The 17,019-nt window shown below is 37.9% G+C and overlaps 1 protein-coding gene across 2 annotated transcripts in view; it reads right to left on the bottom strand.

Moving 5' to 3' along the window:
* Positions 1 to 343: 343 nt before the first annotated feature.
* LOC136858203 (RNA helicase aquarius) overlaps positions 344 to 17,019 on the bottom strand; it is a 686,829-nt gene continuing 670,153 nt past the window's right edge. For both annotated transcript variants that reach the window (XM_067137584.2, XM_067137585.2), the window contains exon 25: positions 344 to 1,566. In XM_067137584.2, coding sequence (XP_066993685.1) covers positions 1,264 to 1,566 — 303 coding nt within the window. In that variant the 3' untranslated portion in view covers positions 344 to 1,263. The remainder of the gene's footprint in view (positions 1,567 to 17,019) is intronic.

Raw genomic sequence — 17,019 nt, 5'->3', positions numbered from 1 at the left:
AAACCGTAATAAGAAAGTCGTAAAGAACCATGGGTTTCTCAGAAATTTCATTATGGTTTAAATTGGACCAAATGTGTCACCAGAGAGTTATATGGACTTTACTCCATCTTTCAAAAGTCCCGACTACCTCTGCCGGGTTTGAACCTGCTATCTTGAGATCCGGAGGCCGACATTCTACCACTGATCCTCAGTGGCAGCTACCAAATGGTGCAACACACGAAGTATATGTGTCAATTTATCTTGATGCTGGTCAATACAGATATAAAATTGTACTCGTATGTCAACTACTATTGCAAGCTAATGAAATTAAGGTTTCTACTGCTCAAAGTGCTACGACATTGTAAGAAATAAGACACAAAATCTGAATATAGTATTCTGCAAAATTTATTAAACATATTGACATGAATTCATACTTGTAATACATATATGTTTAAAAAAATAATGTAAAATTACAACACTGCTTCTGTAATATAACAGAATTTCACAATTTCTCAAAGGAAATATAATGTTACAAACAGCTATTTCTATCTAAGTTCTTTCCCTTCTTCTCTTGAGTGGTATAATACTGACACTGCAACGCTTTAAGATCCAATTCTGGAATGCTTCTATATTCATTAACCATGTCATTCCATTAGTTTCAGTTATTCACATCTCATAGTTCATAGTAAGGACTTCCCTACCGAGTTTCACTCGATCGATCGATCAATCAATCAATCAATCAATCAATCAATCAATCAATCAATCAATCAATCAATCAATCAATCAATCAATCAATCAATCAATCAATCAATCAATCAATCAATCAATCAATCAAATGTTAAAACTGTAACAATTGCTAGGTAAGGTAATTTCCTTTTGTGTAGACAAGCACTAGTCTTTTGTAAGTTAATGACTTCCTCTGCAATACAAATTAAAAAGTAGATTGTATTCTCTTGGAAGATGCCTATAATAATAAAACTTTTTAAGGTAATGAGTATGTGTGAAAAATATTGAAACTAGTTTATTTCCTTAAGAAAAAAGTGTCAAGCAGGCTCTGGGAACTAACAAATTAATCCAATATCTGGCATCACCTATGATGAAACAGAATGTGACTACCAGTATGTTAGCCCAGACACACCATATAGTCAGCCATAAAACTGGCTGATCAAATTCAACCTTTCCCGACTGTTCAATAGTAAGCATATCAGTAACATACATTATTTACAAGCATTAAAATACTGGCTAACACAATCACCTCAGTCTATCATTAGTCTTTGCCAAGAATTAAGTGCTTTCTCCTGGTACAGAAGTGTCATCATCAGTCCCAGGTGCTCTCTCAGGCGACTTGGGTGACTCCCCACCAGGTACCTCATCACCAGACATATCACCACCAGGTACCTCATCACCAGACATATCACCACCAGGTACCTCATCACCAGGCATATCATCACCTGGCATCTCACCCTTAACTCGCTCCTCTTCCTCTTCACTGTCAGTGTCTCTATCTCCACCAGGATGATGGGACACATAATGTTGAGGACTTAAAGCTTTGTGTGTTCCTGGCTTCTGCCATACTTTCTGGGCACCCTAGACAGAGAAACACCTCATATTACACCAATGCAAACAAATTACTTTCCAAATCAACCATGAATTTCAACCAAGAGGTATAATACAAACATATGAACAGCCAATAAACTGGGTCACTTGGACTGAAATTTTACATTTACAGCCCGATGCAATTTAATTGGAACAAACAATAACATCACTGTTCATCGTATATACCATTAATCCTTCTTAATAATGACAATGATGACGATGGCCGGCACCATAGCTAAATGGTTAGCACATTGGCCTTTGGTTCGATTCCCGACCAGCTTGAGGATTTTAACTTTCATTAGTTAATTTTTATGGCTCGGGGGGAGTGTTTATGCCATCTTCAGCATTAGGAATCATCTTAGGTAGGGCCCCATCCTCACAGATGTTCAGTTTGTCTATACAGTGTTAAAATTGATAATCTTAACCATAATGGTCAATAGTAAATTGATCCATATTGACAACCAATGTATCACATTAAAAGGTCAATTAATTACGAATGTCCACCTTGTCAACACTAATATGAAATTTATTATGATTTCAATACACCGAACATTTTTCAAGAACAAAAGTTCTCTTCTTCAGCGGCTTAACCCAATGAGTGCTACGTCCGCCTATAGACGGGCTGACGCGGCCAGTCCACCAGTGCTACGCCCGTCTATAGACGGTGCACGAGAATTTTTTCTTGAGTTTCCCGGTTCACTTTCGAGTACAAATTTGATCTCTGACTTGTTCTGCCATCTGTTGGGCATTACGTAGAACTAACTGATCAGAGATTATAGATTCGGGAAGTAACCTACAGAGCTTTTTGTAGACGTCTGTGGAGTTTATCTGTGATGTAAACAAACATGGCGGAACAACAATTTACTTGCTCTTGCAGCAATGTCATTTCGGATCACAGAATCTTTCAGTTATTAACAACAGCAGAAAGTGATGATGGAGATAATCATTTTAAGGAATTGTTAAGTGAATTTGAAAGTGAGAGTGATAGAGAGAGTGCCGAAAATATTGTATGTGAGAAAAAAACAGAACCTCCTTCTAAACTAAAGAAGAAAAACACAGCGAGTACAAAAGCTATTTTATTGCTAATTTTGTGGCGGATGGATTACTTTCCTTCACTAGAGTTTCAAGTAACTGTGACAGGCTCTTAGGGCCAATTAGTGTTTGATGACAACCCGAAAATCATTGATATTTTTAGAAACTTTTGTGCCAGTGGAGTTGGTGCAGAAAATTGAACAAATCGGCATCACAAACAACCAGTAGAAAACATTTAACTATCAGCACATTCCAGGTTTGGAAAGTATTTTAAAATATCGACTTATATACTTCTAAGAAGTTACATGTATTAGCTGCCTACAGATTTTAGGAAATAATATTAATTTGGGCTCTTTACTTTGTATAAAGATAATGCACGCATAGGCACATAAGTGTACTTTTGATTTCTCCAAAAATAATATTGAACATAAGTGTAGGACTTGCATTTAGATTTATAAACAACCAACATTTATAAACAATTTAAGCTAATTACCCCACTGATAAGTTAAAAATTGAGGCTACTACAAAAAATTTTACATACGAATGAAAAAACTCAGCACTGAGGTACCAAACAGTTAACTGGTAACTCAGCACTTAAAAGGTTAAACTACCATTACAAATCTCAGAACTCATTATATTATTATTTCTTATAGTATTGAGCTAAAATAAAGGAAACATGTAAACAGAATAGTGAATTGATTATTATATTATTATTTTTCTTCATACCTAATGTGTCCTCCTTTCTATTTTGTAAGTTGCCTTACATTATTTGGTATATATTCACAAGCTTTGAACACACATTTTTAAGTTCATCATCATCATGCTACCCATTTCAATTAGACACTTATTATTGGAACAGTCAAATTTTGTAAGTCTCTTTTTGCAAAAAGCCCACATATTTTTTATGGGATTAATGTCAGTGGTGCTTACAGAAACATTCTCATTGAAAGAAATTCACATAAATAATAAATACGCAACTCATGTGTTAGCAACTCAAGGTGACTCGGGGAGACCAAAGGGAGGGCTAGCATGTCTATTATCAGCTAGAATGTCACCTTTCAGTTTAGTGCATAAGACAGACAATATTTTAATGATCAAAACAGCACCCTTATCCATGATGTGCGCCTATTTTCAACCTGAATGGAAAGAACACGGCATTATAAATGAACTCTAAATTGGGAAATACAGATCATCTTATAATTGCCGGGGACCTAAACTGCCGTATAGACGTTGCAAACAAAAAAGCAGAGATGGTTGTAAATTACCTGGAGACAGAGGGATGTTCATTACTAAACAAGAAAAATGAGAAGACATACATAGGCCCAAATGGAAGCAGCACTAGTGATCTTATATTCAGCAATAAGATAGGTCCCAAGGAAGTGAGGCCATCGGTACTAAAAGAAATAGCAATAAGGAAACACCTACCAGTAGAAATTATCATAACAGGAAACTTTGTTTCGTTAAGCAAAACCAACCACAAGAAGCTGCCGCTGCGGAAAATTGATGAGGATAAATTAGAGGCCTGTTCTGTATTAGTACCAATGATCTTGAATGAAATACATAGTAGTGACTTAAATGGGTCCCTTCAACACATAGAAGATATAATTAAGCAAACATTAGTTCAACGAGATAACAAAGAAAGGAAGCCTAAACCATGGTTTAACCATATCTGCTACAAATCCAGGAAAGAAGCATTAGATGCCCTTCATAAAGCCCTGGAATTTCAAACACCAGAAACACTTGTAGAATATTCCAAAAGAAGGAAACAGTACAAAGCAATAATTAAAGATGCAAAGGAAGAATTCCAGAAAACGTCAGAAGAAAATATGATAAAGAAAGCAGAAGAGGAACCATTTTCAATCCTGAAGCAGAGACAACCAAAATATATGAGGCAGATCCCACTAGAAACCTGGGAAGATCATTTCACTAAACTACTACAAGCAAAGGAAACCCGAGACTTGACTGAAGATAGTGACTAGGATACAGCACCAATTGAATTATTCACAGTTGATGAATTAGAAGAAGTCGTCCATGAGAGTAAGACTAGGAGAGCAGGAGGTCCAGATAACATACTCTACGAACATATCAAAGACATTTGGGCAACCCTAAAAGAACCTGTCACAGAACTTATGAATCAATGTCTCAAACAAGGAAGAATACCAGACAAATGGCAGGAATCAACTTTAAAAGTGATGTACAAGGGTAAAGGAGATGTGAGTGATCCGAACACCTACCGTGGAATCGCTCGAGTGCACATTACTGAAGGTTCTTACAAAAACACTGACAAATCGATTGAGGGATACAGTAGATAATAAAATACCGGAAGAACAGTTCGGATTTAGAAGAGGCAGATCAACAATCCAGGCAATCAATTGCTTGCTTGAAGATATACAAGAAGCACTCAGGTTGCAGAAAGAAAGCTCTACGCAGTGTTTATAGATTTCCGCAAAGCCTTTGACTCCACAAGCGAAGCCTGATCCTTCGGAAACTGGAAGAGATAACAGGGAAAAACTGTTACACAAAGCTTATTAAAAATATATTATCAGAAAACTATGTGAGAATATGCGATGATTTAGCACAGTCAAAACCAATCCTTCAGACAGTAGGGGTCCTTCAAGGGGATCCTCTGAGTCCACTTCTTTTTAATGTAATAACACGTGATGTTACAGAAGCAATTGCTACGATTCGTGCAAAAATGTCTATACGCTGATGACATGGTAATTGCATCGCCATATCGAGATGAACTGACAAATCGAGATATCTGACAAATTGGTCAAAAGAAAACAATTTAGAAATTAATGATCAGAAGACAGTAGTCATGGTTTTCAGAAGGGGAGGAAGAAGAGCAGCATCAGACATAATACGCTACAAAGGTTCACCTTTAAGGATTGTCAATACATTCAAGTATCTTGGAATGAATTTTCAGACAACTGGAACCACATTTACAGCTCACATATAGGAAAGGACTCTGGCTGCAATCATAGCAATAAATGACATAGATCACCTTAGTCAACTGTCAATCAAAACGGCCTTGAAACTCTTCCGCCTCAAAGTTACTCCAACTGTCACTTACGGCATTGAAACAATTTGGACCTTCCTGAAAAAGAAAGATCTAAAAGAGATAGAAAGAGTGAAAGCAATTTTCCTTCAAAGAGCCCTATGTGTATCTAAAAACACACCCTCTAGACTTGTGTATGAACTGACGCGAGAACCTTTCTTCATTGAAGACTTGCGACATACAATGACTCTACAATCAACAAAGGCATATCAAGAGCTCTTACATGAATTAAAATTAAAGAAGACAAAAATTTGGAGTGATTTCTAAATAATGGATGCAATGACAACAGTCAATTGGTGTCAGAGTTGCTTCGACCTCAGACATACAGTGACCCATGCAGCTGCCCATGGCTTCCATCACAAGGCATGTGCTATACCTAGATTTCACGATCCGAACCATGACTGTATATGTCGATGGTGTGAGAAGTTCTGTGGTCGTTACCACGCACTGGAGTGCCCGAAGAGACCGTGTTCTATGACAAAACTTCGTAGTGATTAAGTTTATACCCCTGCACTTTGTGCGCTTTTCTGTGTAAATTAAAATGTCAGGGGAGTTTCCTGGCCACCCTAGTACACAAATATTGTTATTGGTGAAGAATATCTTAATTCTCTCTAAATTAGTAATGAGTGAAGAGTTGCTGAAGAATTCCGTCACCACCTGGAAACATTTTCTGCAGCTCACAAAGAACTCCCCTTTCCAGTATTTTGATGTACTGGTCACTTTTTGTCATACCATCAACTGGCACTAACTTTTCTGAGCCACAGTGTGTGAAATACCCACGAAACATGTTCTTTATGGGGTATTTTATAGTCGGTAGCGTAAGTGTTGAATTTATTGGCTCATTCTTCACTCGGCGCTTATATTGAACCCATTGCCTCTGTACATCATCATTACTGTCATCAAAAATACTGTCTTCCAGTATTATGTTGTCCAATCCTGAGGCCTACATGACTACAAGAGATGTTTCCCGCACATTTCTCCTGTTAGATGGTGTTTCTTTGGAGGTTTGCATCCTTACCGTCCACCTGCTAGAAGTCTACAATGAACACTAATCTTATACCGATTCACTCCTGCCGCCCAATTCACGATCCGCATCCACAGTGGTGAGCCTCTTCCGAGGATAAAGTAGTCATCACTTGGCATAGTTTTCTTTATACTGCCATGGTTTCCCTTTATCTTGGGTGAAATTAAGGCAGTCTGTTTATGGCACTGAATAATTTGATTTACAATGTCTACAGCAAAACAAACTCTCGTTGTGTCTTAAAGTATTCTGTGATAATGATATGATCACTCTGTTCTGCCTGGGAGTTGTAACCTAGAAAAGAGAACAAGCCCAGTTCAAGCTGAGAAAATTGCCTATATCTCCAGGTGCCAGCCTAAACACGATGCGACGATGTTACCAGCTGGTCGGAGCACGCTTCCTAGTGTTAACACTGAGAAGTGAGCAAGCCCAGCATTTCACAAGGTCAGATCATGGCAAGCTTAAAGATCTTGGGTCGCATTACGGCGGAATCCAGAACACCGTTGAAGATGGTTATTCTAAGTGAAGTTGAGAGCAAAATCAAAAAAATAAATCAAATGCATTAAAAGAAAATAGTGTTGGGATGAAGTATATGAACATTTTTATGTTGTTATTTATGACAAGAGACAGAAAACAGAATTTGTGCAATCCAATCAAAATGATGTTGATTCATCTGGCTCATGTATAGTGTTCTCTGATCTGTACTATTACTTCACAACTCACAACTATGTCAACAGTTTACTGGTTGAGTGTTGGCACAGAGATTACAGTTACATATCCTGGATGTGGGGTGATGAGAGGTGCAGGGATCATACAGAATAGGTGTCATTATAAGAACACTGACATGCTCTACAGTACAATACAGTTCATGAATCTCATATTCTTATTGTTTCATACTGACTTTGTATCATATAACAATTCCCTTGATAAAAGGAAAAATTTTGTAGGTCCACCTTAATCAATACAAGTCATATCTATTAAACTTCAAAAAATTGTGATGAAAAGATGGTACATGTTTCGGCCATCATTACGGCCTTCTTCAGCCACAAAACGAAAATACAATAACGGATAAAATGGTGAAAAATGGCAAATGATTTTTTTTTAAATTTTTTATAAAAATGTAATGTAGAAAGATTGTCTATCTTGAAATATATGTATGAAGGCACTCAATTTTCAAAAAATTATTATTTGGTATCTCTTTCTGATGCTGAAGAATATGCAGTCTTGTTTAATTGGTTCTGCATCGAATCAAGTAATGTGATATTATAAACACACTTGGTGGAAAAAAGAAATATATACTGTACATAAAAAAAAACTGAAGTCAGCACAGAACAATGAGTAGTTCGGTGACTGAAAAAGCTCCAATTAAAACTCTATTAAAAAAAAGAGAAGTAAAAAGATAAATAAGAACTGTGTAAAAGTAATGTGAATAGAATGAACATTGGAGAGTAAGCAATGCAAAGGACAAAGAAGTGACTTACTCCACGTTGACATGTTGAAAGAGTAATGTAAAAACAAGTACAGTAGGTTCTCAGACACAGGGCATTTCCTCACTCAATGTTATATTTTTTTTAACTTAGGTACTTTAAATTAGTATAAGAACCATATTTCTTGGGTCCATTGCCACTTTTAACAATCATATCACCTCATCTTATTTTAGCCTACCAGTAGAACTCTTAATATAGATATCACAGGGAATTATGATCTCTTCGTTTAGTCCCTTTAAACAACAACAACAACAACAACATCAATAACAACAATCATCATCGTGTAGTTCAAAATTTTCATAAAAGTGATACAGATTAATAATGAAAACTGAAAATACAGTGTCCTGCGCTGGTATGTGTGAATGACATCAGTGAGTGAAATTTTGATGGTCAATTTCTGGTTGAATTAAAAATTCCATGAATAAGAATTAACAGAATGAGGTTGGAATAGACAAATCAACGAATACAGAGGGAGAAGATAGTTGACCTACGGAACAGGTGGCGACATCTACCGGCCCAGCGCAGGAAGTTAATGAAACCCAAATACTATCGACAATGTCTATCGGACAGCAATGTAATCATGACATTCAGACGACATCTCTCGACCAAACACACAAAGTCTGTGTAATTCCGAGATGGAAGACATGATTACACAAAATTTAACATAGAGGTTACAAACTATGATGGAACGTCTCTCGAATAATATAAGACATATGGTCAAAGAAGAAATTATAAATATAACTAAGCCAAAAATGGCAGAACAACAAATTGTCTTGGAACCTATACCGCAAGAAAATCCAAGGAATAACAATGACCTATGGTCAGATATCGCTGCCAAACCCTCCACGTCGAAACTCTCGAATAACAGTAAGAGAAAGATGACCACAACAATCGTGGGCACAAGAAAGTCCAAATGTGGGAATGATAAATCCCAAACAGATAAACTGCAAGCTGCAGATCATAGAGCTTGGTTATATATAGGGAAACTGCACCAAAATACAACCAAAGAAGTGGTTAAAAAGCACATCTCTAACTTACATGTAGCCAACATATTAAAATGTGAAGAACTCCAAACTAAAGGCACACTTAAAGCCTTTAAAGTGGTGATCCCACTGCAAGACTTGCCAAAAGTCAACATAGTGGAAGTGTGGCCAGAGGGAGTCATCGTACGACGCTACCGTATTTTTTGTTCCCAAGTCAGTGGGTAAGAAATTCAACAGAATTGAATGTCAGATGGGTGATACAAAGCTAGAACAGGACGATAATTTCAAGTATTTAGGTTGTGTGTTCTCCCAGGATGGTAATATAGTAAGTGAGATTGAATCAAGGTGTCGTAAAGCTAATGCAGTGAGCTCACAGCTGCGATCAACAGTATTCTGTAAGAAGGAAGTGAGTTCCCAGATGAAACTATCTTTACATCGATCTGTTTTCAGACCATCTTTGCTTTACGGGAGCGAAAGCTGGGTTGACTCAGGATATCTTATTCATAAGTTAGAAGTAACAGACATGAAAGTAGCAAGAATGATTGCTGGTACAAACAGGTGGGAACAATGGCAGGAGGGTGCTCGAAATGATGTGATAAAGGCTAATTTAGGAATGAACTCAATGAAGCTGTATGCATAAACCGGCTTTGGTGGTGGGGTCATGTGAGGCGAATGGAGGAGGATAGGTTACCTAGGAGAATAATGGACTCTGCTATGGAGGGTAAGAGAAGTAGAGGTAGACCAAGACGACAATGGTTAGACTCGGTTTCTAACGATTTAAAGATAAGAGGTATAGAACTAAATGAGGCCACAACACTAGTTGCAAATCGAGGATTGTGGCGACGTTTAGTAAATTCACAGAGGCTTGCAGACTGAACGCTGAAAGGCATAACAATCTATAATGATAATGTATGTATGTATGTATGTATGTATGTATGTATGTATGTATGTATGTATTTATGTAAGGAGCAGGATCCAGAATCGCAGCTCAATCTGCTTCTATGGAATGTTGAAGGACTGAAAAGCACTCTAGTGCTATGTAACAACGATCTTTAGCACACACAAGACATATTAGTCTTCGTAGAAACTCTAGCAACTAAAGCCTTGGAAATAAACGGATTCTACTCACAACATATAACAGCGACACAAGGACCAAGAGGACGGCCAAAACAAGGAATCTCCTGCTTCTTCAAACCAAAAATGGGAAAAGTGCTAAGCACACATCAGGTTCAAGACACACTTGTGATAAATTTCGAGAACCTTTCTATAATAGCCATATACCTTGAACCATTAATGCCAATAGAAGACATAATAACAACCATTATGATTGCCTTAAGACAGGCAACACCAGGACGAAACATTATTATAGCTGGAGATCTGAACTGCAGATTAGACATTCCAAATTACAGAACAAATGAACTGTTAGGTATGATGATAGAGGAAGGATTCATCCTTGTCAACCAGGCAGATGAACAAATGTACTTCTCACACTCAGGATGTAGTACTATTGACTTAATATTCAATAAAGGACCTAATAATACATTGAATAATTATATAGTATGTTATTCAGCAGATGAGACACGCCTAAAGAAGCATTGCCGGATCGTGGCCAATTTTTCCATTCCAAATGTGATGAACAGAATTAAAACCACAGAAATCAAAGTCTCACGACAGCTAAGAAACTGCGTATTAAGCCAGAAGAAAGAAGAATGGGAAGAATTCGATAATCACATAGAAAGAAATGACATTGATTCGGCTGCCATGACACTGGAAAAAACGATTCAGTCTGCTATGGTATACAATCAAAAGAGAAGAGCTCGCAAATGGTTTAACGCAGAATGTTATGAAAAGAGACAGATTACCCTTCTTGCACTACATACAGCCAAATCCAGCCATAGTTTAGAGGATATAAAATCCTACAGTCAAATCAGAAAGAATATAAAAATCTGCTGAAGATTTAAAAAAAGGATTACATGGAAAAGGAAGCTACAAATATGGTGGAAGAAGCCAGAAAGGTCCTGTACGTGGCAATGAGGCCTTGGAAATCTCAGAGCAATAGCAAAATAGACATAACAGTTTTGGAAGAACATTTCAACAACATTCTCAACATCAATAAAACCAACACCGCATATGAACCGATCAATGTGAAGACATGTCTAGCGGAAACTGAACCCTTCGCGAGAGAAGAGGTATACAAGAAGGGGCCAGGTCCCGACGGCATATATAATGAACATATCAAAGGCTCAGTTAGCTTATTACTTCAAGCAGTCACAGATATGTTAAACCTATGCTTAAAAGAGGGCAACATCCCAGAAATATGGAGGATCTCAACAATTAAGATACTATTTAAGGGGAAAGGCAATCAGTTGGACCCGAACTCTTACAGGGGAATTGCCTTGGAAAAATGCATATTGAAGATACTTACAAGCATCATCACAAAACGAATTTCTAAGGAAGTAGAACACAGGATTCCGGAAGAACATTTTGGTTTCCGAAAAGACAGGAGCACTCTCCACGCCATTAACAAATTAATTGATGATATAGAAGATACTTTAAGGCATCCTCAAGGAAAATTCCATTTAGTCTTCGTAGATTATACCAAAGCTTTCGATACAGTAAACAGACGTATCCTAATCTCGAAGCTGAAAACAATAACAGGAAAAAATAAGCTCACTGTACTGATCCATAACATGATGATAGCCAATTTCATTCAGATCACAGATGGCGAAACCACATCGAAAACAATAATTCAGACCAACGCACAGTACGTAATTTCAGGAATCTAGCCAGCCAAAAATTGTATCTCAGAAACTAATGGGCCAATTTACATAATACTTAGTATGTAACTGTTATTATTGGAGATAATTAAGTGTGTGGTCAATACAGTACAAAGAACAAATTACTACTCCAAGAATAGAATTAGTAATCTTTGTAATTTTAATCACTTTTCGTTATAGCTTTAAGAAATTAAATAGATGTTAATAATGGGATATGCTGTTTAGAATGTCTTTTTTTTTTTTTTTTTTTTGCTTTATGTCGCACCGACACAGATAGGTCTTATGGCGACGATTTAGAATGTTTAAAAACAGATACATGAATACATGTACTTGCCAAACAATTTATTCATCAGATGCAGTTACATCAGAATCGCTATCGTCACTCATTATCTCCTTCGGCAGAACCAGATACAGGAGCCTCAGACAATAAGTTGAGCATTTCTCATGACAGCGGAATGAACTACCTCCTCCTTGATTTCCCTAAGCTGGTAATATAAGGGTCTGATGATATAAGCAGCCTATGGAAAAGGTCAGTATTTTTGTCTTTCTGGAAGGTTTTCTATTATCTTTATTCCTGGTCTCCTGTGCTTCCTCGGAGAGGTGTCCAATATGTATAATACAGTGCCATGAACCAAGAGTTTGTGCAAAGTTACAGGCATGTAGTACGATTTGTATTTTTGTACGTACAATTATATAGTTTCCTTTGCGTACATGCCAAATGTCACTTTATCAATGGCATACCCACACTAAAGAGTTTCTGTGATGGCAAGTAGATAGTTTATTAAACTTATATTTACTCCAGTAATATCCACAGAAGTGGAAGCCTCTCTGAAGAATCTTCTGGTGGTTTCCATCATTGGTATTGCCAGCACTTTGCTTTGGATATCAACCAATAGACGCGTTTCCTCCCTGAACTTCTGTAGTGGAGTCATCTACAGTATTTATTTAGTGCGTGTGTATTTTAGGCTTTAAATCAGTGCGTAAATGTATTGTGTTGAATGAGAGTTATGCGATAAGTCTACGTGTGTGATTTATTTCTTTAACATTAGTACTGTGATCTTTTGTAGTCATCTGCAGTATTTATTCACTGCGTCTGTTTTCTAGTTTTTATTGTCTGGATAAATTTATTAAATGCAATTAAATACATCACCCGCCCATCAAGTCCATAAAATTATTTGTCTATTTTCTCTCGCAATTTGCTTTATATTTCAGTGCTGAGGTTTCTTATGAGCCGTAGTTTACCTCTGATTCTGTACAAACCAAAAGTGACCCCTGGAAACCCCACGTCCCCTTCAGTTTATAAAAGTAATTTGTAGCTTAGTTTCTTCAGCTTTTTGTCTTGAACTTACATACCGAATACCATAAATTTATGTGCCGCCGTTTTCCCACGATGGCGTTGAGCGGAGCCGTTCAATATGGCAACTCTGCTGTCATAAGAGCAATACTGTTTTCTTACATGGAATGAGCTATAGTACTGGCAGGCTCATCCTGACGTTGTGATGCACGTCCTTCTGCAAGGCTCATTTTCTGCTCGAACCAACGTTTATTTTACTTCAGCAATTTGTCCCTTTTTCTAATTACTATATTTTGTCCAGCGTGATCGAATTTTAGCACACAAAATACTGACAGATTTCCTTATTGTCTTGGATATATCCTCTAAATAATCCCCGAAGCCTAAATATTCAATTACTACAACATTCGCAATATCATCGTTCCATTTATATTCCCTGCTGTTCCTCAACAGCTCGAAAACCGACCTCCGAGTTACAGAGTACATGGCTTCTGAAAAAAATTAATTACTCTCATGGTCGCGCCTGGTCGCAGCAAAAAGTCACGGTTTTCTATTCATGAAGGTATAGATAAGTCATCCAAAAGACTTTCATTGCGGAAAACAAAGGCAATCCATTTTGAAAGTCAGCTCAAATTTATATAATTAGATAGCGCTTGGACACCGTGTACCTGAATTTTAAGTGCATATTTCAGACAACATTATAGTAATTTTCAGAAAATGCTACATACTGTATAAAAAAATACATACCTTCATCTAATATAATCACATTGCAAGCTAAAGAAATATTTAGTTCTGACGTCTTTACTGAGCCCTCACATAATAACTGCGCGCTCGCCTCGTCAGAATATGATGCCCTAACGGAGGAGAGCCACTTTAGGCCTTCGGTGAGATTAGATAATCAGACAGCGCGACTTTTCAATACTTAATTACTGTACCGAAGAGTCTTATAAACACAACTCACAGAAAATGCGCACCAAAAACAAGGGTTGAAAATATTATTTTTGGCCGGCTGGATGCTAGAAATTACCCACTGTGCAACGGTGTCCTACAGGGAGACCCATTAAGCCCCCTACTCTTTCATGTCGCCACATACGATGTTGTACAGATTATTAGACAAGAGACGGAAGGTATAAAAATCTACATATATGCGGACGACATGGTCATTGGAGCGAATTCCACCTACAACCTGCAAAGAGCCATAAACCAACGTGAGAAGTGGGCACAGGAAAACAAAATGGAAATTAACACCAAAAAAACTGTACAGATGACATTCCGCAACGGAGGCCGAGAAGCTGCAGAGGATAGGATATATCTGGGACCAAAACCTCTTGTGACAGTCAACAGCTTCAAATACCTGGGAGTGACTCTGCAAAACCACCGCCAGATCTTTCAGAATACACGTGAAATTCCGTGCAGCAACTGCCACAAAAGCAATTTTCGACATCAAAGAATTATCCAGATTATCATTAACAACCGCTATGGCCTTATTCAATGCAAAAATAGTCACATCACAACATATCGAATAGATATTATTTGGGATAAGTTAAGTCTAAAAGATCTAATGACTTTGGAAGCAGTTAAATCACGATTCTTGAAAGCCGCTCTAGATGTTTCGAAACACACAAAGTCGAGGCTAGTATACGAGCTCACGAGAGAACCGTTCTTTATAGAAGAACTGCGTATGACACTCCCATCTACCGACAGCTCGAATAAACTGCTCCTTGAAAGACAAAAGAAACGAAGAGAAATTTGGCTAGACTTTTATACTACAGAAGCCATGGTAAGATCTTGGGCCAACACGAATCAAGACCTCTGACACCTGGTGACCTCAATAGCTGTGCATGGGTACCACCACAAAGTATGCAAGAACAAGCGTTTTCACGGTCCCGGGAATAACTGTATATGTGAGTTGTGCGATCAACCTTGTGATCGTTACCACATTACCACTTGTAAAAAACTAGTAATACCCCTGGTAGACTATCGTGTTTAATTAAAATATGTACAATCAAAATGCAGGGTAAAATGTATCGCCAAAACCTATGTAACTTATGTAACATATATACACAACTTGTGTGCATTTCTTAATAATAATTAAATAATAAATAAATTCCATGAAAAGAATGTTTCAGACAAAAAAAAAATTAATTCAGACAATTTCCTACATTTTCCTCATCTTTCTGGACAGAAAAAAAATTTTCACTTACTAAAAATGTTAACATACCCCCTTCTGAGTTCAATTTACTTGTGGGCCGATGACCTTCGATGTTAGGCCCCTTTAAACAACAAGCATCATCATCAGCACAATTTACTTGTTTTTATTTTTATATCATACACAGCAAAACAAACAACATTGAAATGTTGCTTAATTGCACTGTTACAGTATGTGTTCAAAATGTGTACCATCACGTGCCACACATTGTTCATAACATTTCTAAGGATTTTTAAAAATGTTAATGAACAAAGGTTGTTGTAAGGACAGAAACAAGGCATTATCTTCTCTCGTAATTTGGGAATATTTGTACATGGGTGATAGGTCTTGAAAACTGATTCTTTCAACATGTCCCATATGTAGATATTTGGGATCCTGAGATCCAGGGAACAGGAAAGGGATGGGAATTAGGGTTGGGCAGACTGGAACATTCACTTGTTCCGCAACATTAGGAACTTGAGGCGGATTGTTTCGGTACAGAGTGCCGAGACACGGGACACAGGACACAGGACACAGGACTGTAACTGCGTCCTAGAGAGAACTTCGAGAGGCAACAGGGCATGCTCCGCTTCAGTTGGAATGTGCCTGAACCGAACGTGCTGTGCCAAGGCCGCACTAGATAGATTAGTTGGCCTTGGCTGTGTCTGCCTGTCGATACCGGCTGTGTGCCGCCCTGTGTTGGAGTGTCAACATTTTTTCATCCAGTTCTATCTTTAATTCCAAAGCGATGACCCGTATTTTTCTTGGGCTTAAAAGTTTCCTTAAAGTCCAAATTAATTTTTAACATCAATCCCCGAGAAAGTGTTGAGGGAAATTTTCGAGATATTGAAGAAAGTAAATGGAAGTTGAGAGGGAAGGAATACGAAGTGCAGCGAAGCAGCTAAAGCAGTGCAGCGCAGAGCAGATTTTTGTAATCCACACAAATCATTGCACCATCGCAAGTTGACAGACAGGGCAGGACAGAGCAGAGCAGGCCGGTTCTGCACGTACTTCCGCCTACCACGCGATGTCTTCAAAACACAGTTTCCTGCGCACGTGTCACGCAGTTAAGAAATGGAGGAGAAAATTACCACAGCCATTCAGTCTCACCATGTTTTGTAGGTACTATGTGAATCATGTGGACTGCAATGCAGTATGTACGTATGTATGTATGTATGTATGTATGTTTGTTCGTGAGAAAATGGCTGAACAGAATTTAATGAAAATCAGTATGTAAATTCGGGGAATAAGGCACTACAGTCCAGGCTATAAATCATTTTATTCACGCTGCGTAACAAGGTAGTTTAGAGAAAGGCCTAAAATGTAATCCACCGAGCAAGTGGCGGTGCCGTTAGGGTCGCACATCTGTGAGCTTGCATTCGGGAGATAGTGGGTTCGAACCCCACTGTCGGCAGCCCTGACGATGGTTTTCCGTGGTTTCCTATTTTCACACTAGGCAAATGCTGGGGCTGTACCTTAATTAAGGCCACGCCCGCTACCTTCCCAATCTTCCACCCTTCTTCCGTCGCCGAAAACCTTCGATATGTTAGTGCAACGTTAAACAAACAGCAAACAAAAGAATGTAATCCTCATATATCTATGAAACA

The sequence above is a fragment of the Anabrus simplex genome, chromosome 1 (assembly GCF_040414725.1).
Source record: "Anabrus simplex isolate iqAnaSimp1 chromosome 1, ASM4041472v1, whole genome shotgun sequence".
Classification (NCBI taxonomy): Eukaryota; Metazoa; Arthropoda; class Insecta; order Orthoptera; family Tettigoniidae; genus Anabrus; species Anabrus simplex.
Note: the sequence above shows the minus strand (reverse complement) of the source record. Positions and strands in the feature narration are given on the sequence as shown.